Source organism: Penicillium verhagenii (genome assembly GCF_028828195.1).
Source record: "Penicillium verhagenii strain IBT 33310 chromosome Unknown utg000005l_segment0_segment0, whole genome shotgun sequence".
Lineage (NCBI taxonomy): Eukaryota > Fungi > Ascomycota > Eurotiomycetes > Eurotiales > Aspergillaceae > Penicillium > Penicillium verhagenii.
The window spans coordinates 5,010,013-5,032,864 of record NW_026643169.1 but is presented as its reverse complement, the minus strand read 5'-3'; the positions used below and the strand labels follow the sequence as shown (position 1 = coordinate 5,032,864).

The 22,852-nt window shown below is 47.3% G+C and overlaps 10 protein-coding genes across 10 annotated transcripts; 5 read left to right on the top strand and 5 right to left on the bottom strand.

The window, feature by feature from the left end:
* Window positions 1-319: 319 nt before the first annotated feature.
* Window positions 320-858, bottom strand: N7466_005364 (BolA family protein; the record flags this gene model as incomplete). Its single annotated transcript, XM_057164761.1, has 3 exons — window positions 320-488; window positions 598-704; window positions 760-858. 3 exons carry the CDS (start codon window positions 856-858, stop codon window positions 320-322), a joined length of 375 nt encoding a protein of 124 aa, XP_057023442.1.
* Window positions 859-1,187: 329 nt separating this feature from the next.
* On the top strand, window positions 1,188-3,169 carry N7466_005363 (acyl-CoA synthetase; the record flags this gene model as incomplete). Its single annotated transcript, XM_057164760.1, has 3 exons — window positions 1,188-1,802; window positions 1,861-2,780; window positions 2,902-3,169. The coding sequence occupies 3 exons, from the start codon at window positions 1,188-1,190 to the stop codon at window positions 3,167-3,169; spliced, it is 1,803 nt and encodes a 600-aa protein (XP_057023441.1).
* A 210-nt stretch (window positions 3,170-3,379) lies between these two features.
* N7466_005362 (exoribonuclease II) lies at window positions 3,380-6,815 on the bottom strand (the record flags this gene model as incomplete). The annotated part of the gene is made up of 2 exons (XM_057164759.1): window positions 3,380-6,598; window positions 6,651-6,815. The coding sequence occupies 2 exons, from the start codon at window positions 6,813-6,815 to the stop codon at window positions 3,380-3,382; spliced, it is 3,384 nt and encodes a 1,127-aa protein (XP_057023440.1).
* A 1,703-nt stretch (window positions 6,816-8,518) lies between these two features.
* On the top strand, window positions 8,519-10,249 carry N7466_005361 (FAD-binding oxidoreductase; the record flags this gene model as incomplete). Its single annotated transcript, XM_057164758.1, has 4 exons — window positions 8,519-9,011; window positions 9,062-9,175; window positions 9,239-9,608; window positions 9,664-10,249. 4 exons carry the CDS (start codon window positions 8,519-8,521, stop codon window positions 10,247-10,249), a joined length of 1,563 nt encoding a protein of 520 aa, XP_057023439.1.
* Window positions 10,250-11,290: 1,041 nt separating this feature from the next.
* N7466_005360 (uncharacterized protein) lies at window positions 11,291-11,949 on the top strand (the record flags this gene model as incomplete). The annotated part of the gene is made up of 2 exons (XM_057164757.1): window positions 11,291-11,452; window positions 11,563-11,949. 2 exons carry the CDS (start codon window positions 11,291-11,293, stop codon window positions 11,947-11,949), a joined length of 549 nt encoding a protein of 182 aa, XP_057023438.1.
* Window positions 11,950-12,338: 389 nt separating this feature from the next.
* N7466_005359 (MoaD/ThiS family protein) lies at window positions 12,339-12,623 on the bottom strand (the record flags this gene model as incomplete). Its single annotated transcript, XM_057164756.1, has 1 exon — window positions 12,339-12,623. The coding sequence occupies one exon, from the start codon at window positions 12,621-12,623 to the stop codon at window positions 12,339-12,341; it is 285 nt and encodes a 94-aa protein (XP_057023437.1).
* A 314-nt stretch (window positions 12,624-12,937) lies between these two features.
* Window positions 12,938-14,749, bottom strand: N7466_005358 (uncharacterized protein; the record flags this gene model as incomplete). Its single annotated transcript, XM_057164755.1, has 1 exon — window positions 12,938-14,749. The coding sequence occupies one exon, from the start codon at window positions 14,747-14,749 to the stop codon at window positions 12,938-12,940; it is 1,812 nt and encodes a 603-aa protein (XP_057023436.1).
* Window positions 14,750-16,432: 1,683 nt separating this feature from the next.
* Window positions 16,433-17,785, bottom strand: N7466_005357 (uncharacterized protein; the record flags this gene model as incomplete). Its single annotated transcript, XM_057164754.1, has 1 exon — window positions 16,433-17,785. One exon carries the CDS (start codon window positions 17,783-17,785, stop codon window positions 16,433-16,435), a length of 1,353 nt encoding a protein of 450 aa, XP_057023435.1.
* Window positions 17,786-18,733: 948 nt separating this feature from the next.
* Window positions 18,734-19,940, top strand: N7466_005356 (Clavaminate synthase-like protein; the record flags this gene model as incomplete). The annotated part of the gene is made up of 4 exons (XM_057164753.1): window positions 18,734-18,985; window positions 19,044-19,251; window positions 19,411-19,832; window positions 19,905-19,940. The coding sequence occupies 4 exons, from the start codon at window positions 18,734-18,736 to the stop codon at window positions 19,938-19,940; spliced, it is 918 nt and encodes a 305-aa protein (XP_057023434.1).
* An 873-nt stretch (window positions 19,941-20,813) lies between these two features.
* Window positions 20,814-22,397, top strand: N7466_005355 (major facilitator superfamily domain-containing protein; the record flags this gene model as incomplete). The annotated part of the gene is made up of 2 exons (XM_057164752.1): window positions 20,814-21,320; window positions 21,381-22,397. The coding sequence occupies 2 exons, from the start codon at window positions 20,814-20,816 to the stop codon at window positions 22,395-22,397; spliced, it is 1,524 nt and encodes a 507-aa protein (XP_057023433.1).
* Between the last annotated feature and the right edge of the window lie 455 nt (window positions 22,398-22,852).

The window sequence follows — 22,852 nt, the reverse complement described above, 5'->3', positions numbered from 1 at the left end:
TAAGCGCTCAGCTGATGATGACTTGTCTTGTGCTCCCTGGACTCCATAATTGACTTGGCCTGCCGCTTGCGACAGCCCTGTCAAGAAGTCCTTGGGATGTATATACTAGATTGTTTGCTTTCTGTCGATGTCCATGCCTGTTTCTTTGGCGCTAGAATCTATGTAATACTGTATTAATTGATGCCTGTTCATACTGTAATCCCCGTCTTAAACTATTCGCCGTGCAACTGATTTATTGAACCGGCCATCAATTGCTTTTTAAGGGGGATATAATATTATATAATGGTGTCTATATGCTCCTTCAAACATTATTTTATGCTTATGCTTCCCTCTCCTTCTCTCGCTGTTCCTCAGCCAGTGTCTTCGTCTTCAATTGCAACGCATGAATACCCCCTTCTTGGCTCATCTCATCTTTCAGCAAGGCATAGACCATCCGATGCCGCGCAGGTTGCATCTTCGATTCAAAAGCGGAAGAGGTAATTGTAACACTAGACCAAGCCCGGGTTAGTCTATCATAACGCTAGAGACCGTAGATTCGGCGACAAGCTATGCTTTTATCGCATGGGAAATCATAAGGGAAAAACTTGAGTCTCATACTGGAAGTGCGTTTCCTTTGACGTAGCACCTTGCATTGCCGCGTGATGGGCGTGCTTGTGGGAATCGTTGCGGATGACGAGGGTGGAGGGAGTGAAGGCGTGAACAATCTAAATCTGTTAGCGCTGACCTTGCATGACTGAACAGAACTGAAGTGTACCTTACCTTGTCGCGCATGAGATCTTCCATCGGGGTTGTGGAGGCCATTTTTGCGGAGACAGAGAAGAAGCGGCGGGGGAACTGGAGTGGAAGGGAGCGTAGCATTGGGGGAAATTGCAACGAAGTAGAGGAAAGAATAATTTGAGTAGAAGAGAGAGAGAGAGAGAGAGAGAGAGAGAGAGAGAGAGTAGTTAGAATAGAAGAGCAGAGGTGAAAATGAAGTAGACGCTAAAGAGGAGAATCAGGCCACAAGAGGTCAAAGGTTTAAAGATGCCAGTGGAGATTAAGCGGAGAAAGGGAAAAAGCGCGGATCATCTTTTTGGCTTCCGCGGAACTCCCCAATGACATCAACTTTCCATTCCCCCATTGAATCCTCAACACGACTTTGAGATCCAAATTACTATGATCTCCTTATACTAAATACATCAACTGTTATGTCTACTTGTCTTTTGGCGTTGCGACTCCCGCGAACTGGACTGCGCATCCGTGCACATGCACCTGCACGTCTAGCGACCCTCTCGGCGCACACGAAGCTGCTCTCCACGTTGCCTAACATACCAATCTTCCGTGCCCTGCAAAATCATGATACCTCTAGCTTAGCGGTCGTTCACAGTGCATCAACCCGCAGCTTTACATATGGCAATCTGGTTGCCGATGTCCTCCGCGCCAAAGATGATCTTGAGCGCAAAGCTTCGGGCAAGCTGACTGGGGAGCGGGTTGCGTTCTTGGCGGAGAATAGCTATGACTATGTAATCACCCTCCTAGCCATCTTCGCCAGTGATGCGATTGCCCTTCCTCTGTCTCCGTCGTTTCCTGTTGGTGAGTTACAATATATCATGGATAACTCTCGGGCGAAGGTGCTGCTTGCGACGGAGAAGTATGCGGATAAGGCCGGTCAAATTCTCAAGGCAGGGTTGGAGTTGGAGCCGCTGTTTGATATTAGACAAAAAATTGAGGTTGGAGGAAGTGTGGAATCTGTTCAGCTGGATAATCGCGAACGGAGTTCGTCCGGAATGATGCTATATACTTCGGGAACTACCAATCGACCGGTAGGAACAACTACTAACCTCCTCTTTCCTGTTTGAAATATCCGCTAAACCATCTCAGAAAGGTGTACTTATTCCCGAGTCTGCAATCACTGCTCAAGCATCCTCTCTTTTACACGCGTGGAAATATACGCCACAGGACCGCCTCCTCCACCTGCTTCCACTACACCACATCCACGGCGTAGTAAACGCAACCATAGCACCGATATTCTCCGGGTCCTCTATTGAATTTATGTACCCATTCAACCCCGAGCAAGTCTGGCGCCGCCTTGCTGCACCGTTTCTCCCATCTGAAACCGAGACCAAGACCAGCAAATCAAAAATCACTTTCTTAACCGCCGTCCCGACAATTTACAACCGCCTAATGACATCATTTCCTTCACTTCCCCCGGAGATTCAATCCGCAGCGCAGAAGGGTATACATCCAGACCACCTTCGTCTCAATATCTCAGGCTCGGCGGCTCTCCCAACACCCACGAAAGAGAAATGGACCTCCCTTAGCGGTGGTAACGTCCTCTTGGAACGTTTCGGAATGACGGAAGTCGGTATGGCAATCAGCTGTGGCCTGGATCCAGTAGACCGTGTCGACGGTAGCGTCGGGTGGCCTCTTCCAGGCGTTGAAGCACGCCTCGTCGACACGGAGACTGATCGCCTCATACCCGTGGGCCAAGAAACAGATGCCAATGGTCGAGCTCTCGAAGGTGAAATCCAGTTACGGGGAGAAACAATCTTCCCCAAGTACTGGGGCAACGAGAAAGCTACGACAGAAAGCTTTGTTCAGGCAGATGACGACGGGAAACCCTGGTTCCGCACTGGTGATGTTGCCACGAGACGGGTCGTCGATGGAACTGGCAAAGGCAGTAGTGGTGAATGGGCGCAGGGACCCATGTATTTCATCAGTGGACGGAAGAGTGTTGATATAATCAAGACGGGAGGTGAGAAAGTGAGCGCTTTGGAGGTTGAGAGGGAATTGCTTTCTCTGTATGTTCAAACCCCCCTGTCCTTTTTTTTTTTCAATTGATCCTGCAAATGCCGTATGGTCTTTGCTTTAAACGATCTTGGACTTCCTACCCAACAAAAATATCACTAACATGCCATCCAGACCACAAGTTACTGAGGCAGCTGTCGTTGGTCTCCCATCCGAACAATGGGGTCAAAAGGTCGCCGTTGTATTGGTTTTAGACCCCGAAGCAGCGACAAGCGGACGAAATGGCAAGTCATGGGGTCCGATGGACATGCGGCGTGCATTGAAAGATCGGTTGGCGGGATATAAGATTCCACAAGAGATGAAGGTTTTGGAGAGTATTCCTCGGAATGCCATGGGGAAGGTGAACAAAAAAGCTCTCGTCAAGGAGGTATTTGGAGTGTAGCCAAAGTCTCATAGGACAGTTCTCTAGGCATCCTAGGTTGTATCATAGTGTAATAGTAGATTGTACTTTTAATAAAAGCCGAATTGATTTCCGTAAGTAGAGAACTTACTATTATACAAGATGATACAATATGGTACAATAGAGTATGGGTATCTGAGGCAATCCGAAATCAAACCCTCCAATATCATCAACATACCAAGCTATGGACGCTTAAGCCCACTCCCCAACCCTCTCATACTCTCTTATCAAGCTCAAAGCTTCCATCTTAACCTCTAGCTGAGCGACATTAACAGCGGTAATCTTCGCATCGACAATCCCAAAGATGTCCATCCGATCCTTATCCGCACAATCATCCGGAATTGTAACAGAGCAGTTGATGCCCAGGTTAGAGATAACACCGGAATAAACGGTTCCATCCCGCTCAGGCAAGACACGCTGAGTGCGAAGTAAGACAGGGAAAGTTGCTGGCAACGAACAGCCCGAGAAATAGAATGCGCGGAAGAGAAGCATGCAGGCCCAGTGCTGGGATGAGTATTGGGAGACTTCGCGAAGACGGGTACGGATCGGGATTGAGTAAAGGATGTGGGAATCTATGTCAGATTTGGTGTAGGGGAGGGCTTGTGGTAGAGAGTTGGAATCGAGTAAAGGTTCAATGCCAGATTTCGGCCTCGTTTCAGACTCGCTCGCAGCTTTCGCTGCCAAAGCCTGATCCTGATCAAGAGAAAGATCCATTATTTCCTCTTCGTTCTCAGGATTTTCAGACTCGCTCGCAGCTTCCGCTGCCAAAGCCTGATCCTGATCAAGAGAAATATTCATTATTTCCTCTTCATTCTCAGGATCGGGCATATCGACCGCTGCATTAAATCGACGACCATGTTCAGCTTCAAAACGCAGCGCAGCCTCGATTTGATAATGTACAATCACATCCGTGAACCGACGCAACGGACTCGTGCTCTTGACATATGCATCCAATCCAAGCATATGATGATGCACAGGCTCAGAGGAAGAAAATGCCTTCGGCATGGTCAATTCCAGAAACTTCTGGCCACCAAACTCTTTGATATTTTTGGACGTGACACGACCATATTCCGGGTCATACCAGGTGCCGTCATAGACAGCAGGAATATTGCGAGTGGCGCAGAACTGGCCAGCGATATGACCAGCCAAGTTCATCAACATTGAGATGAGGTAGTTCTTTGACTCGTCACGGACGTCATGCGGATTGAAATCCTGCATGCGTAATTGGATAGCCGGGTCGCCAAGATAATATCTTCCTTCTGTAACTTGTATATCGTAGGGTTTGAGGGGTACCGTACCGGCTTGGACTGTCAGGGATATGTTTGGACGCAGAGTCTGCATGTCCATGGCGCCGTTCCTCTGCCGCCGAGTCCGGAATCCCAGCATAAGCTTGCGTAGAGTGGTGAATGTGTCCTTGTCCTCTGGCGTGAGTGTCTGGCGGAACTGTTTGGCCTCGGGCAACGGGGCATCAATGATTTTGCCAACTGTGAGAGTTTCTTGACTCTCATGGGCATCAGGATTGAGATATTTCCGGAGTGTACCGTGCGTAACACTGATGACATTATGCACTACTCCATTTGCCACCTCGGTATCTAGAATCTCCCCACCAAGGTTCATCTTTGCACTGAATGTTAGCGTTGGCCGACCCGGTGCAAGACTGAAGTGTCCCTGGGTAAGGGATTCCGGGAAAATAGGGTATGTGCGCTCTGGGGCATATGTGGTTGCCAGTCGAGAGGCAGCGTATTCGATGGTCGGATCATCATATTTCAAGAAAGCCGTTGGGTTGGCGACGTGGATATGGACCCAGAATGTGTCATCTGAGCCAGGAATGCGCTCTAGGGAGACTGCATCATCAATTTCTTGCGCGGTGATATCGTCAATACAGTAAACTGGCAGATCTCCCCAGTCTTTGCGAAGGTGGTGCATAGAGTCCACTAGTGGAGCAGAGTCGCTGTACAATTCCTCAATCTCCTCCCAACGCATATCTCCGAGGAGAGACACCCCATGTCCTGGTAGTAACAAGGTCTGATCCAGCAGACTCAAATTCTCCCACGGCGCGATGACGCCTAGCTCTTGCAAGAACATACGAGTGGAAGACTCGCTCAGGCCGAGGGTATTATACATGCCCGTGACCCGCATGATATGCGAGGCCGTTGATTTCAAAGTGCCCGATGGCATGAGTACGGATGGGGTGGCATAAAGTTGGAGGTATTCGATAAACATCTTGTCATTTTGATCAAACTGTTCCGTTAAAACCTCACGGTACATCATTGCTTTGCCATTCTCACCAGGTTCGAACTGTTGCAATGATGGGCCCACACTAGACATTATTGTGGGCGACCGCACCTTTCGACTCATTCGAATCAGGCGTTGTGCCTTTAGGGTAAATCGCTGCATTGGATGTTGGGGGAAAAATTCCGCCGTCATCCCTGTCGTCGTTGATGCTAACTGATTCAGATAATTTTGCTTCGGCTTCCCCATAGCGAAGCGAGTGAGGTATTCTTGGTGCTCGTGAGCCCAAGTGGTGACTTGCTGAACTATTCTGGAGATCCGCTTGGGTTGCACAAGATACATGAAGCTGAACAGTGAGGTAGAGTCCTTCTCAATTAGAAACGGATTGTTCCGAACAGCTTGGTGAACAACGAAGAGGTTGACGCTGTTCAGCTGAGACTCGTCGATGTCCAGAACTTTCATTGTCAATTCTTCAATAGTCAAGCGACAAAATTCCGAATCGTCAGACACCAGATTGTGCATGTTATCCAGCTTCATCGAGTGATCTCTGTAAAAGTCCAGGACGTGACCTTCGAAGTTGTTCATCATCTCCAGAAGGGGGGCACCAAGTGGCCGCGGCACGCCTCCCTCCGGCACGGACTGGATATCTTGATTGATTATGGGTGCTGATTTGGGAAAATATGGCTTGATCGCATCCAGAAGCTCCAGAGGAGCAAAGCCCTTGATCACATAGTCCAGTTCACGAGTTTTGCAGAGACGCCAATTCCCACGGGATGTATAGAACTGCGGACGTCTCTGGATGGACTGCACGTAGATTGCCCATCTAAAGGTTCCGTCCCCTAGTAACTCTGCCACCATGTCACCGGGCTCTAGATTATCGCCATGGAACTCCTCCGAAGCATCGATATCATCTTCTTTGGTGAGGGCCGAATCGTTCCATACGGCTTCACCATGGATTTCTCGACCATTAGGCATGGAGCCCAGCACCGGGCCAGTATTCGAATCATCGTTTGGCTCTAAAATGGGATCCAAATGGTTGGGATTATTGGCTTGCCAATTTGAAAGATATGCTCGAATGTCTTGGTAGGCTTCTAGTTCAGCCTTATTGAGAGCGTGTACGAGGCTCTGTGACGGATCGATCGGTGTTGACGGAATGGAGTACGGGCCCTGTTCTGACGCCTAGTTAAGATGGTTAGCCAAATTGACCAAATTTGGATTTGTTCTTTCATACTTGATCGTCTGATTCCAAGACTCTTGTAGTCGATAACAAGCGAGCCCGCAACACGCGAGGAGGCAGCGGTAGGTGGGTTGCTTGTCTTTGCCTTATCACACCTCGCGCACCTATATTCTTAGCACTTGCAAGTCTTTGCAATGCCACAGTCTTTAGCCAGACCATGATGTATTTAAGGTCGCCAAAGACGCGACGCCTCACATCGAAACTTGCCTTTATTCTGCAGTCCTACTAGCCACCGCTTTGAGGCGGTGTGAAACTGTTGACACCTCAGGCGCCTAGAGCATCCATCCACGAGTACTAGTAGACAACAGTTGTGTCACTTGTGTGTTACATTTAAAGAACTAATCATGGAAGAATTATTGATAAATTGATACTAGATACAAGTTGTGGGTCAAGATGAGCCAATTCAATTACCGTCCAGTTGACTCTGGTACAAAAAACTTCTGAGCTATGTACGCAATTCATCACGCCCAGCACGAACGACCGATGGACTTTGGCGAAAGAATGGCACTAGTGAAGACACCAGCAGAGTCGGAGTATAGAGTACTACTAACTACTACCTACGTGCATTGAGTTGAATCAAAAGTGCAAGACAGTCAGTCAACTATACTGATGTATTATCTTTGAATCTTTGTTAGAACTTGGGCCCCGGTCCGCGGTATGTCGCTCTAATTCCATGTGACGGGATAAAACCCCCCACATTTGAACAAAAGTTGTCGACTCTTTAGCCTCGCCGATCCCATTGATAAAATCCCCAAAAACAGGGCTGGCAGCGTCTATCACTTCTCGTCTGGTCTAAGCGAGTTCTCTCACGGAGTCACCCACCTCCGTACTTTTTATGCAGAAACCGTTCAGGGGAAATCCCCGAAGACCAACGGGTTACGGGCCCACTGCAGATCGCAAAGGGTCTCGCGACCAATTTCCCTCCTATGTTTCCAGGATGATGTATGGCTGAGTGACTGCTTAAATTCTATGCCTACCACCAACTGCATATACTAACTGGTTTTATTATTTTTGTGGCTGAAATCTTGAATTGAGCTCCAACACAAGCGTTCCCACCCCCATGTATTGCATACTGCACAAAGCATGTTCTTGGCTCTTCACTCTGCCGAGATAGCCAATCGTGCCCCAAAATAGCACGATGTGATGTATCCACTCGCGTTGACACATACTACAACCTAGAGGGAAGAACCCCCCGGGGTATTTGTATGCATCGAGTTAGTCCGAATGCATGATTGCCATGCAAATGGCTCAACCCCGAACTACACGCTTTATCCCTGGCGATCCACAGCTTGATTTGGCCAGAAATGTCAAATTAATCAACTTGCCCTGATTAGACGCACGCAAAAGAAAGAAAGAAAAAAAGAAAAAAAAAACCTCCAGAAAACCTCCACAAACCCCCCGAGGTCGAAGCTGATCTGCATGTGGGATTGTTTATCATTTGCAATCATGCCCACAGTGGAATGCAGCCCATTTGTGACTAGCTCCAGGTAAAAGGCCTTGAACTGATGCTCATTACCTAAATCAGTATCTGCACTCGGATCTTTACGTCGATCTAAGCCTCCTCACATCCACTTCGCTTCGCGGGGAATCCTTTCGTGATGGAATTATTCACCCATCAATTATTGGAACCCACAATTGGTGGTCCAGACGGAATATATCCTCCGAGATGAACTAATGAAAGTTACCGCAAACATACTTAAATGTTGGAGTGAACCCCCGCTCCTTCCCATCAGGTAGGAGTTGGAGGAAAGTCAACCACCCGCAATTCACAGAATCGTTCCTTCTTACAGGCGTTGGAGATCCATTCTCGGTACCTCGTATATATTTGCTTCAGCTCAAGCTTACGAATGTGGACTAGCATAATGGTTTCCAACACCAGCTGGCGCACGTTCGCGCTATTCATCGCAACCATCGCACCGCTTGCGACAGCCGACATCTGCTCAACCCTTGCGCAAGGCGGCATCTCAATTGAATACCCCTTGACGTTGGAATATACTACCGTTTTGTCAGATTACTGGTCCACAGCATGTGGAGATCTCACACCGACATGCATTGCGGCGCCATCCAGTGCAGCTGAGATGTCCCAGATCATCACAAAGCTTCACGATGTTGAGACATTATTTGCTGTCAAGTCTGGTGGACATATGCCAAATAATGGATTCGCTAGTATTGAAGGTGGATTGTTGATTTCCACAAAAAATTTGGATCAGGTAAATTATAACGAAAATGACCAGACTGCTGTTATTGGACCTGGTCTTTCATGGGAAGAAGCGCAGAAGGGATTGGACGGCACAGGACGGGCCGTTGTGGGAGGGCGCCTGGGCGGTGTTGGAATCGGAGGGTATATGCTCGGAGGTATGTTGACAAGAGATCGTTTCATTTGATCAAGGTTCTGATTTGACCAGGGGGAATGAGCTTTTTGAGTACCCAGTATGGATGGGCTGCCAACAACGTGAAGAACTATCAAGTTGTTTTGGCAAATGGGACGATTGTTGACGCCAATGAGGATGAGAACTCCAGTAAGTTGATTCCAAAAATTTGCGCCAGCGCTTCATCTTCCGAACCCAGCTGAGTATTGATAGACCTCTTTGCATCACTTAAGGGAGGAGGCAACAACCTCGGTGTTGTCACGGCCTATACCATGGAGACACATCCTATTGGACAGGTCTGGGGTGGTAACTGGATTTTCACCGAGGACAAGACACCCCAAGTTCTAACAGCACTACGTAACTTTGTGGATGACTACCCTGATGACAAGGCGGCTATAATCTTGACTGCGGAGCATGGTGTGGTTGGACTAGTGGACTTCTGGATTATGTTCCTTTTCTATGATGGACCCGAGCCCCCAGCCGGTGTTTTCGACGAGTTCGATGCCATTGATCATGTGTCTACCACAAAGACATGGGACTCATACTATGATTTGCTGGTGAATAACGACCAGTTCATTCTTCAGTAAGTATTAGCACCACCACCTATATTCATATGCCATTAAGCTAACCGATAAAAGCGGCCAACGCTATACCATCGCGACGGAATCGACACCCGTGCCAAACTCCACGGTTGGTCTTGATGTGATGCAGGGTTATTTTGACCACTGGTACAATGTGACTGAGTCTGTTCTCGGCGTCACTGGTGTGATTGGGTCGATTGCTTTCCAGCCAGTTCCCACGGCATTTACGAAGAAAGCCAAAGAGCGTGGGGGAGTAAGATTCCCAGATCTCAATTTCAATATGAACATGAAAATCGCGGAGGCTAACGGACAAAAGGATCTCCTCGATATCCCCGATGACCAAAATTACATTTTCTTTGAATTCGATTTCTCTCACTCGCTTGCGATCGACGACGAAACGATCGATGCTGCCACTCAAAATGTGTACCAAGGGATGGGTAACCTCGTTCAACAAAACATTGACGAGGGCCTTTTGCCGGATGTGTACCGACCCCTTTTTATGAATGACGCTTATTATCGTCAGGACTATTGGGCGCGTATCAGCCCAGCTTCAAAAGCACTTGCGCTGAAGACTCGTCTTAATGTTGATCCTGATGGATTCTTCCAGACGCGAACCAGCGGTGGTTGGCGACTCTCGGAGTAAGTTATGACGCAACCAGTTTATGTTGTACTCATCTTAGGTATATTTCAAATGTTAAGTATATTTAATTAATTCCTAAGGTTTCTGGCTCTTGTGACTACAAAAATGTAATCATTTTTAGACTTGTGAGACTTCAATGTTGAAACATTTGAAGCCAGGGATGTAGAATTTTACCACCAAGATTCAAGATTCATGGTCGATCACTCATTTATTAGTTGGTACTCGAAGAGGAGAAGACGAAAACCCATTGGTAAACCAAAATAGCAAAGCCGTACAGATGAAACACAATATTTGAATGCCCAGACCCTTATTCCAAACCTGACTCATCTTAGTAGCCGCTTGCATCAGAACGTAATTGTGAGGTGAAACGAGTGGCCCAGAAGCGCCCGGGGAAAATCGCCTCAGCCTCCACACGCGCCGGGGGTGGAGCTGCGGGCGCCATGACAGCCGATCTACTCCAGATCCGAACTTTTGAAGCTCAGAGCTATCCACAGCTAGAGCTGCAGACATGCAAATCACTCGATCAAGATCAATGATTGTCAATTGATTCCATTTCAAGTGACTAATTGGTCAAGCCCGACCGATCTTAGACATTCTCTAACGCACTCGCTCTCGGGGCTCAAAGAGATCAACAGAAACTCTCAAGGCCTAGATTCCAATTGCTGCTAATTTAAGGAATTCTAGACCCTTGACTTGTTTCTTTGAGGCTTTGTTTAGGTATCATGCAGGCGGCTATGGTGGCGTAAGTTTTGGCAAGTATATAAAGACTGTCATTCCACAGGTGTAACTAGGATATTCCTTTCAACCATCCATCACCTTCATTCAGCGCTTTCATTACCTTGTTTTGAATTTTTACCTTTCTTTCTCACTCTCATTTCGTTGAATTGATAAGTTCACACATATATTGGCATATTTAAATCGCATTGCATCGCATCCATCGCACCATATCACAAATCGGACACTCCCTTGATACTCGTTCACCACACCAACCTTCGATCCTTTTTCATCCTTTTATTTTCTCTTACCTATATCTCTTGAGACGAGATGGCCCCCCGTTACGGCGCGCTTGGTGCGGCCTTTCAACTTGCCCGTCTTTTCCAATGTTGTTCTCTCATTGCCATCATCGGAATGGTAGCAAAGTTCATCGCGGCCATAGTAGGACAAGACGATACACCACCTAATGTTCTGATTGGAACAATCAGCGTGGTAAGTCACTCCAAGCCTTGCAATTGAATTTTACTCCTGTGCTGGAATCAATCGATCAATTATTCGAATACTTGGGCAATCATGGAACTAACTTTGAAATCTGGGACCAGACCAGTATCGCAGTAATCTATTGCATAATATCTGAAATTCTTTACCTTGATGATATCCTTCCATTTCTCCCATCGGCTGGATTGGACTTTCTTATTTTGATCGGAATGATTGTCGTTGCTGTCATAATGGGGAAACCACTTTCTTACCTTGGATGCTCCTCGCTATCCGATCTCGGCGATTCAGATGCAGCTGCATATGCGTTCTCAGAGCACTTGGATGGTTATATGGATAGCTTGACTGGAAAGATTGACTACGAGGCATGGATTGGGGCTTCCAAGGCAATTTGTTTCGAGACAAAGGCAGTTTGGGGATTGAGTATTGCTCTGTGGTTCGTATTCCCTCTCCACCAGAACGAGGCCGGGTCGTTCGCTGACATCTGGATGTAGTATTTTATTCTTTTTTTCCAGTATCTGCAGTGCTGTTTTGTGGAGGCAGAAGAAGATTCTTGTGGATAGCGAGGAGAAGTAATATATCGAGCGGATGAAAAATCCGGACCGGTGACTTTTTTTTCAGGGCAAAGAGCCAGAGCATTCAGTGCTGGAGATACTAATGGTTGGAAGCATATTCCAAAGTCGAAGAGGATTGCAACATCCACGGGATCAGATTTGTTTAAACATTTAGGAAACGGAAATCATGCATCATTAGGGTGGAAAAGAGGCAATTTGTATTTATTTCTCTTAATCGCTTCATCACGTTTTCTTCAATGAATTTTGGCGTTTGGCGTTTGGCGTTGGGCGTTTTTTCGTCAAGATAGAGCATGTTTCAGTAGGCAAAACTATCCTGAACTCACAGGCGGAATAATCGCAATCTCCGCTCCAACGGTAATGATTTTCTGTGCATCCTCTTGAAGATCCACATACTCATTATCCAAACTTACACCACAGCTGACGAGGATCTTCTCTTCGATCCCAGGGTACCGTTCTTCGAGTAAGGAGAAGAGTTGTGACAGTGGGAGTGGAGCGGGTAGACTCTCGGTGTTTTTTGTTGTGAATTGGGAAGCTGTGGCGAAGTAGTGGATTGTGAACGTGCCGATTCTTGACGATGATTGAGGTGTCGCCATGGCCGAGTGGATTTGGTGTTTTCAAATGTTCTTTGGGAAAATCAATTTTGCTGTGAAGAAACTGGGGGATATGGAGATGTTCTGAAGTCTTGGGTGAAAGAAACATTTGAAAGGGACGGCCAATCCCGGTGCGGGGTCGGTGTGTGCGGTCCGCCTATATGCGTCCTTGATTCTTCCTGTGGACTCTCTTCAATGTTGATTCGAGGTCGCAACATTTTGAACCTCCTCGCAGCACTTTAGGAGCGCATCCATTATCCAAAAAAAAATGCTTCAATTTCCATTCCGATTATTAAATTTTCTAGTTTGTCTCCAAATCACCCATTTTCACCATGTTTATTATATACATCAATCGGTACACATCCAAAGACCATTTTCCAGGTGTCTCTGGACGGATCACACTCATTCCATGAAAATTGCATAAAGAACTGATCTCGAGCTCGTCCCCAATGTGCTATGTCTTCCTCCGTTATTCCAGGGGGTAGGCCATCCTGGGGTCGAAATATATCATGAGGTCTGATACGTGCCTCTTGAGGAACAAGTGCAACCGATTTTCTGGCATCCATGTCGAACTCAGAGAGAGGAGGGGAAGGACTTGCCGGAACATGGAAGATCGGGATGTTTAAAGGACTGTCCGGGCTCATATCTCCATAGCAGACCGGTTCATTAACTGGCGTGGTGTACTCTGCCGCAGGAGGAGAGAAGTTTGACTTGGCGATCGCTTCTTCTAGTAACATGATCTTTTCACCCACGATAGTACCGTGCTCGCGCTTGACAAGTCCCTGAAAGCGATGTGATCGAGCGAGGAGATTTAGTGCCGTACGTCGAATTGTAGGCTCGCGACAGCGAAGGCAAGTGAACCAAAGTGGGAGGCCGATGCTGATTTCAAATGTGAACGGTGGAAGGATGCCGTTGGATTGGACAGAGTGATCCAACGCAATAGAAGACTGTTCGACAATAGTTTGGAAGTTTTTTGTAAAGGCATCCGTAGTGACTCGCATTGGCGACACACACACTGCGAGAATAACGGATAACATTTCGTAGTACGTTACGAGAAGGGCGCTGGCGCTAACTTGCGACGCTGGCAACCCGGCTTTCATGGAGCGAAGAGATTTCATCAAGTTCGTAAAGGCAATATGCCAACTCTCAAGACGAGTGAGAAGAGCCACTTGCTGTTGCATCAATTCGTCTGATATATACCAGGCTCCTGAGCTTTGTAAATAGTCTTCGCAGGCCAACTCCAAGATTGGAATCTCTGCGGCGAGCACAACAAGCGTCTCCCGAGCGGACTTCAGGGAAGGAAATCCTTGGGTAGATAGTGATACGTATTCATCAAGTTCCTTCAATAAAGGCATGGCGAGATGCCAAGTGGTGCTAGGAGAGAAAATTGCCAATCGGGCAAATATCGGAATGATTGTCTCCTTTAACATAGCCAATTTTTCGAAGGCCCTTTGAGCGCGCAAGGTGAGAATGAGCTGCACACCTTGAGCGTAGAGTCGAATGACCTCCTCTAAGCTTCCGAAGAGGGACTCGATACAAATAAACAAGATACAGGTGATCAGTCCCACAAAAGCATCAACACTGCCACGCGATATCCCCCGTCGAACAGCAGAGACAGAGCGTGCATACCAGTCCAGAGCATCTTGATGATTTCGATTAAGAGCATGAGGAGTGCGCCGCAACGGAATAAGATTCGGACAAGGATCAGGGGTTTCGAACAGTGCACTGATGCAAATCATAGCATCCCAAACCGCGGGTTCACTCCGACAAACCTGGGGAACAATCGTCCGCCAAAAATCCAGATCCAGCGCTCCACCAATGGAGGCAGCGGCTGATTGAAAATAGAAAGCAAAAGCACGACGCTCACGCCAGACTGTATTCGGCGATGATGAAAGAGGCGTATCGAGGATGCCGATGCTCCATATATCCGAAGCCGAAGTAGTGGAGAATCGGGCGCGGTATTTGTGGCTTTCATATTCGCACTTTCGACCTGTGCTGCTGCACCGAAGGCAGTGTGGCTTCTCTTCCCCACATTTGACTTTCCGTGTCTTGCAGGTTTTGCATCCAAGTCGTGATTTCAGGGGTCTCGTTGCGCTGAGGCTCAAATGGGCGGACGGGCTTGAAGACATATGGGCGACATGTCCGAGCAGTGTGCTCTGAGTGCCAGGGCGTATACCTGCTTAAAATCCACAGAATGAGAAATGAGCAAAGGAATGGTCACGGCCAGCAGGTTGGAGGCTGATTCCAACTTGAAGTCTCTGAGTTGGTATGTTATTCTATGTTCTTCTAGCGGGCTTGGCTGTAAGCTGCAGATCTTCTTATCGCCTATCATTATCGCTTATCATCTTATCATACTAGTAGGTGTGGCTTATAAGTTACTAAAGTAACTGGCACATCATACATGAAATGGTCAGCACTTTAACGTGTACTAAGCTTGATAGGTCTCTCGTCTTATCCCGCTGCAATCCTTGGTCTATTACGATAATAAATATCTAACTACTACGAAAGTCACAAGTACTGGTAAGTTGTACAATTACAAGGTTGAGTATTGAGAGGCCCCACGGCCCCATTTTTGCCCGCACATCCACACGCCCACTGCGGAGGATTGCCAAATTCACATTTTTTCCCCGTCAAATTCGAGATAACATCGTTTCTGGAGGCGTGATCACCCTACTAGCAATATCTTACTTCTGCTATTAGTGGTTCCAGCACTTATTGAAAGGTTGAAAGATTTGGATTCAAATGTGACGACTGGCAGATCAGAGAGCGGTATATTAGGCGGTCAAGTCTCTCATTCGCCTTTTCAATGGTTGTGTACTCGAGTGGAGGTAGTAAGTTGTAACGTTGGAACATTTTTTATCTTTTCATTTCCTACTCTCGTCAAGAAGAGTTTTTTTTATCTTTGACCCTTGAAGATGCTATCGTTCCTAGCGAAAAGAACACCACGAACTACAACCTGTAGGCTCAACCCCCTATCCTTTGATGATGGCCGTTCCCGCGTCGAATTCAAATCCCCCAATGATCAGTATCTTGTCCTGAACCGCTGGCCCCCGGGTTCCAACAAGTTAAACAAAAATATAGCCCTGCGTCCACCGCTTCATTGGCACCGACACCAAAATGAGACGTTCCACGTGATTAGCGGTTCTGCCAAGTTCACGTGCGAGGGAGAGGAGATAATCAAAACAAGCGGTCAATCACTATCGATCCCGATGAAGACATTTCATACCTTCTGCAATGCAAGTGCGTCGGATGAACTAGTAATTGAATTTGTGCTGGAGCCGAAATGGAAAGAAAGAGACGAGGCTTTTTTTCGTATGTAGACCGTTCTCTTTTTTCATTATGAGGCATTTCCATGCTAATGTGATTACACAGGAAACGTACAATCCTATCGTGATGACTGCCGCAAGGCAGGTCTTCCTCGAAGCTTACCGCAGGTACTTTTGTTCAACTGGGCTGGAGGCGTCGTGCTTGCTCTCCCCGGCCCGCGTCCTCTCGCTAGATTACTCGGTGTGTGTTTGAACTTTTTCGGGGGCGTTATACTAGGAAAGTATATTCTTGGATACAAGGAATCATATCCAGAGTACTACAAGCCAAAGATATAGGGGGATTATAGAATAAATTTTCAAATATCTAACATTCAAGGGCGGGGTTCCAACCTTGGAAGATTATATCGATCACATCTATCAGAGAAAAAGAACTGTGTGCCGTGCAAAATCGATCCCAGAGAACTGGACATCCTGCCCAGGTTTGATACATGTGCTTTCCTCCACATGTGCACAGACCAGGCATATGCCCAGACCACAAATACCTAGCTAATAGACCTTGGATAAAAGCTGTGCTAGTGCATATGGCTCAAGACCCTCTAAGGCAAGAGCCTCATTCCGCTTCACATGCAGATATCTCAACCCAACCTTACTACTAAGGACTTCCCCAAACTCATCAGATATCGCTTCCAACGAACCCAAAGAGTCATTAATGGATCGCGGAAGTTCTTCACCAGCGGCCAAAGACCTAGAGGCCAAAGACATGTCTTCCCAATGGAGCGGCTCGTCATTGCGGTTCCCCAGCAGTCCCGCGCCGAGGATAGATGCAACGGCCAGATACATATTCGCCGTCGCATCGGCGCATCGAATCTCCCAGTAACCGTCCCCTAGTTTGCGAATAGGCGTTTGACGGTTTTGCGTTCCCCAGCTGACCTTTGTTCCAGCCTGAAAGTCTCCACAGCGCCGATAGGAACTGATTGACGGCATTGAGAAGGCACAAATGGCCGACAGGCGCTGAAGCATGCCAGCGAGGAATGCTTCTTGCTTTCGGGGAGGATGAATCGAGACATGGACGTGGGAGCCGTTTGCGGATCGATTTTCCACCGGCTTGGGCGACATAGTGGCTGTGTAGCCATGGCTAGCGAATGTGCATCTGATAATGTCATGTGCGGTGACGAGATCATCGACAGCTTCAAGTGGAGGCCTGGCGGCCAAGGTGATCTCATATTGGCCAACATTTCCTTCAACATGAAATTCGCGGACTGGAATCCCGGAATTTGAGAGATTTCTCACGCACTCCTCCAGGTACTTGTAAGACGGGGCACGTAGCCCGGCGGCCGAGTAGGTCCCTGGGTGTGATGAAAACGGGATCAGGGCCCCGTCCGGAGTGGACTGTAGAACAACGAACTCGATTTCAAAGCCAATGAGGAAATCCAGCTGACACTCCAATTTTCCTCTAGCCATGACGTTCTTCAAAGCAATTCGAGGACACAGGTTGGGGTTGGATATCACCCCTGGCTTCTCCTCGATGATTGAACACATCACCGAGGCATAATATGGACCATCTTTATTCATGCAGTTGGAGAGAGCTCGGAGGGAGGACCAGTCTGGGTACAGCAAATGGGCCGATGATGCCTCGAATGGGACTCGACTCTCGTCGGGGAGACAGCTTAGCGTGATCTGACCACACCGGAGAGGCGCGTTGTTCGTCACAGTTGACTGAAAATAATCCATGGTGGCCACCCGGGCTCGGAGAATACCCGAATAGTCCACCCACTGGAACCGCACATAGTCAATCTCAGGATGCTGTTGGAGGAATGCGTCCACAAAAACCCTAGGTTTCACAGGACCGATTCCTGTCAGCCCAAGGGCGGAAGGGAGATCATCACAGATAGAACCCATGTTAAATTGGTGTATTTAATAGATAGATAGGAAGGAAGAAAGGCAGATTCAGTCTCTCTGGGAAAGCCGCGGCAATGAAGAAACGGGAGGATATGAGGGTAGATGCAGAAACTTGAATCAGCATCCATGATACGCAGGTGAGTGATCAGCCGGGCTATATGGAGATCAAGTTGTGTCGTCAGTGCTAGTGACTCAAGATCTTTCCAAAAGTAGCCAAAATAAAAAGTAGAAAAATGAAGAGAGGTGGGCGTGGACGTGTAACCCGAAGGTTGGTGACGCGATGATCCGCTTGGGATAGGAAGCTCACAGCTAAGACAACATGAATGCTGACAACAAGAGGCGTAATAGGTATTCTGCGCACTTCTGAACCCTTACATGACACAGGCAGGGAACACGGGATGGCGTTGATCGTCTCCGATTAGCGCTGAACTTACTGTGCAGAGCCTTAGAAGTGTGTTCGCAATCACCATTCCTCCAAAACCCCCCCCCCCCCCCCCCCCGGATATCATCATCCGGTGGAGCTTCATGAACGATCCTCTTGTTGAAGGCTTGTCATTGGTGAAGGTAATGATGCGGTGTAGCTTGCATTCCTTGACTTGACAGATCAAGTTTGTAGATCGACTCGAGTCTCGGCCTCAGGTGTTTTTGATTTAAACTTCAGACGCGAATCAAGTCATCCCTTCCCGAAACCATAATATTGCCACGATCCTTGACTTTAATGCACGTAGATGACGTGTTTACATGCTCCCTGGCATGCACATCATGCACATTCAATGTTGATCTTCGTAATCAATTGATGCGGTACGGAGTATTGGATGCGAATTCGCGAATCCAACTTGAATGTCAGGTACCTGAAAAAAAACTGCCGTTCCTCATACAGGACCGTCCATTGACCATCTATTCCATTACTTTTCAAGTACTCCACAAGAATTCATCCAACCTTGGAATATGCCCGCTCTCACTAGTGTGCCAACAGTTGATCTGTCTAATCTCAATACCCAAGAGGGGAAGAGATTGGCATTGGATAACATCCGACGCGCTTGCACAGATTGGGGAGTTTTCTACCTCTCGGGCACACCCGTTTTGCCCGCCGTGCTTAACAATGCCACCAATGAGACCCAGGCATTCTTTAGCCGCTCTACCGAGAAGAAGATGGAAATCGCACTGGAGAATGTTCCCAGCTCTCTTGGATATGTCCCCGTCAGTTTGATTTCATACTTCCATGAGTTCCTTTGGTAACCAATGATGAATCCCATAGCTGGCTAGCGAGCGCACTGGCGGTAAAGTCGATTACCGTGAGCGGATTATCTTACGTGGCGACGATCCTGCCAGCGGGGGCTGGGAAAAGTCAGATCCCCTATACATGACACTTCAGGGGAAAAATCAATGGCCATCTGAGATGCCCAACTTCCGCAGGGCGCATGAAGACCTTTTAGCTTCATTCACAGATGTATCGCGGACCGTACGTGCGTTGATGGCTGAAGCATTTGATATCGATTTCTCCACTCTAGATGGCCTTTTCCGAGAAGAATCTCGATAAAACCGAAGTGTTGTGATTCACTATCCTGAGGTTCCAAAAGGAAAACCCCCAGGACAAGAACTGACGGGACTACACGGACACAAAGACATGACTTTTGGAGGAATCATCTACCAGGCCACCGACCATGAGTGTCTGCAAGCTCAAGCTCCGAACGGTGAATGGGTGATCTGCCCTCCAAAGCCAAACACATTGGTCTACGTCGTTGGAGCGATCTGCGAGTCAATTACTCGAGGGGTTTTTAAAGCTTGCTTCCATCGAGTTCTAACCCCAGCCCCTGAATCTGGATCTCGATATGCCATAGTTGCCGCTCTCCATATTGATTACGATATCTCTTTGACCAACCCCGAGGTTATGAAAGCGCTGGAAATAATTGGTAAAAACCTTCAAGCTGGATTGGAGGTTAACAATGGAATTTTGGAAGATTTCCTCAATGAGAGGTTTGATGCTATTGGCATGAGGACTTTACAGCGGTACATGCGTAGCTTTCCGGAAGTCACGGCCAAATGGGTAAGTTCTGCTCTGGTGCTTCTGATATCCTTTTAACTTGCAACATTGCTAATAAGATAATGTTAATGTTAGTTCCCTGACTACTCAGGCCGTGCTATTACTGCCTAGAGGTATGCCAAGGGTGAACCGGGGATCTGCTTCAAATATCATAGCTCTGGTATGAACAACATTTGAAGGTTTCTTATAATTCATCTTCTTGATGTGTAGAACATTGTGAGTAGTTATAACCAATTTATAACCAATAATGGTCCTATTGGTCATGTCGACTCTATTTATTTTGATTTTGATTTTTGAACTTCGGGGGCACTTTGTCTGAAGCCGTGATGCATCAATGACAGCGGCGGGCTCTGTTTCGCCACGAATAGGTCATTTTACTAGTAGTCAATAAGTAGGAAAACTCACTTTCTAGAGAATATGGTCAACTGGTTGATTTAACGGCTAATCTGTTATTTTTTTAAATCCTTTCTGCCCTCAAGGCTGTTTACTTACATCAACTACCCATATATTTCTTAGTAATTCTCAAACGCATCATCCAGCTCCCTCCTTGAGGTATTAGTATCTTTAACCCCCCCCCCCCCCCCCCCCAATTTCCGTAAACTTATGACCTTCAAATATTGAAGCTTATGTGTGACAGGGATTCCTTGATCAGCATGATCTACTCGCAGCTGGGGATTTCTTTCCCTTGATCCATGATCCTTTTCACACTATGACGACCCCATTCCAGACCCACATTCAGATGATCCACATGAGACAGATCTCCAGCAGCAAGGATTGACACCACGCTTACGACGATTAAACAAGACAAGAGGAGGAAAGGGTCAAGAGGGAGGACCACTATACCAGGAGTGGCTTTTTGCCATGAATCTCATCTATGTATAATCTTTCTTCAACCACCTTTACCTTGATCCATCTTCAGTTGTTTCCCCCAATACTTGAAACTTAGATCCATACCAGCACCTGGGCACCCAGCAGACAATCACCATGTCAAAATATTCAGAGAAAGAAAAGACTAACTTATCAATCTACACCAATTTCAATTCCGGCCCCAGTGTCCTCCCAAAAGAAAAGTCACCTGGAAGTCTTGAATCGTCGCAGATGATGATTGTGAATTTTGATGAAACTTTTTTGCACCCTCATGCCTGGCCTAACTCCCAGCGATGGTCGATTTTAATCCTGACTGTCGTCATTACGACGCTAGCGAATATTTCTACTACAATTGTGGTTCCATCTTTGGAGATCATCTCGACCGAGTTAAAGATGGACCCGATATCTGAAGGACCCATGGTCATGTCATCCTATGTGCTTACTCTTGCACTGGGTCCCTTATTGGTTGCTCCTTTTAGTGAGCTCTGGGGAAGGGTTCCTCTCATGCAAGTAGGAAACGTTGTCTACATGGTGTTCAATCTGGCATGTGGGTTTGCAACCAACCGAGCTCAACTTCTTACTTTCCGAGTCCTCGCTGGCCTCGGGAGTGGCGCTACTCCAGTAGTAAGTACATTTTGGCTCTCACCTGTGGTATGCTTATTAACGGTGGCTGATTTAACTTAGGTTGGAATAGGAATGATCAGTGATATGTTTCCTACGGAGACACGTGGAAAATCTCTCGCCGTCTTGAACATGGCATTTATATTAGCCACCCCGATTGGTGCCATTGTTGGCGGGTTTACAACATCTTCAGCATCCTGGAGATGGGATTTCTATTCTACGTCCATTGCTTCAGCAGTGCTAATTGTATTGAGTTTCTTCATCTACAAGGAGTCATATCCTCCAGTTCTTCTTCGGCGCAGAAAGAAGCAGCTGCTCAAGGCCAATGGTCCAAGTTCGGGCGACCTGAAAACCCCCTACGATGAGGAACATCCTACAGTCGCAGCATTGTACCGCAAGACGCTTATCCGACCATTATGTTTCTTGCTCACACAGCCCATAATCCAACTTCTCGGACTTTATGTGTCCTTCGCCTACGGAATGACTTACCTCATTTTTGGCTCCTTTCCAGCCCTCTGGGAAGGGCGCTACCATGAAACTCCAACCATTGCCTCACTACACTTCATTGCACCTGGAATTGGATATGCAGCTGGGATCCTTATTGGCATGCTCTCAGCCGACCGCATCTATCACAGGCTCCAACAAAACTCCGAAGAGAAGAAGCCTGAGTTTCGGCTTCCTCTTCTGATGATCAGCTCGACTTTCATACCTGGCGCCCTCTTCTGGTATGGGTGGTCAGCAGAAGCTCAGTCTCATTGGGTGATTCCCACAATTGCGATTTGTTTCTTGATGTGCGGTTGTACGCTCCTGTTTCAGTGTGTTACCGCATATTCGATTGATACCTTTCATATTTACGCGGCGAGTGCATCAGGTGCCTTATTCTTTGTGAGAGGTATATGTGCCTTTACTTTCCCTCTATTTGGTCCTACCATGTACCAAAAGATGGGTTATGGGTGGGGAAACACGTTGCTCGGGTTGCTTGCTCTGGTTATTGGTGTTCCAGTTCCGTTGATTCTGTGGAAATATGGTTCTCGACTCCGACAACAGAGTATTTATGCCAAGTCTACATCTGGGTTGTAACTCAATATATGAAAGGAACTTTTGAATCAGGGCTGCTAAGTACAATATCATCCCTTAAAGCGTGGAAAAGAACAATTAATTGATGTCTGGAGACACGTATCTGTAAATATTTCAATACACGAAACGTAATTGTACGAGATGTCGAGTCGGCACCATGAGGTTTAAGATACGGTGTAAATACCGTCACAGATAATAACTCGGGTTGAGCTTCTATTCAGGATTCGGGATTCAGGGCCCTGCATATATGGGCACCACGAGAAGAATAACTCGACGCTGATTTCAAAAGGTTTCACAGCCAATGTCGAAACCACCGTTATACATGCGCGAGGCACAGGTGCTGGATTGAACGTTGAAAAAAAAACATGTGGGAGCGGGAGCAAGGACAGCTCGGGAGTAGCCTCCCATCATCTATGTCATAGCAGAGTTTCAGCCTCATCCCGACGTCCGGCATGTCC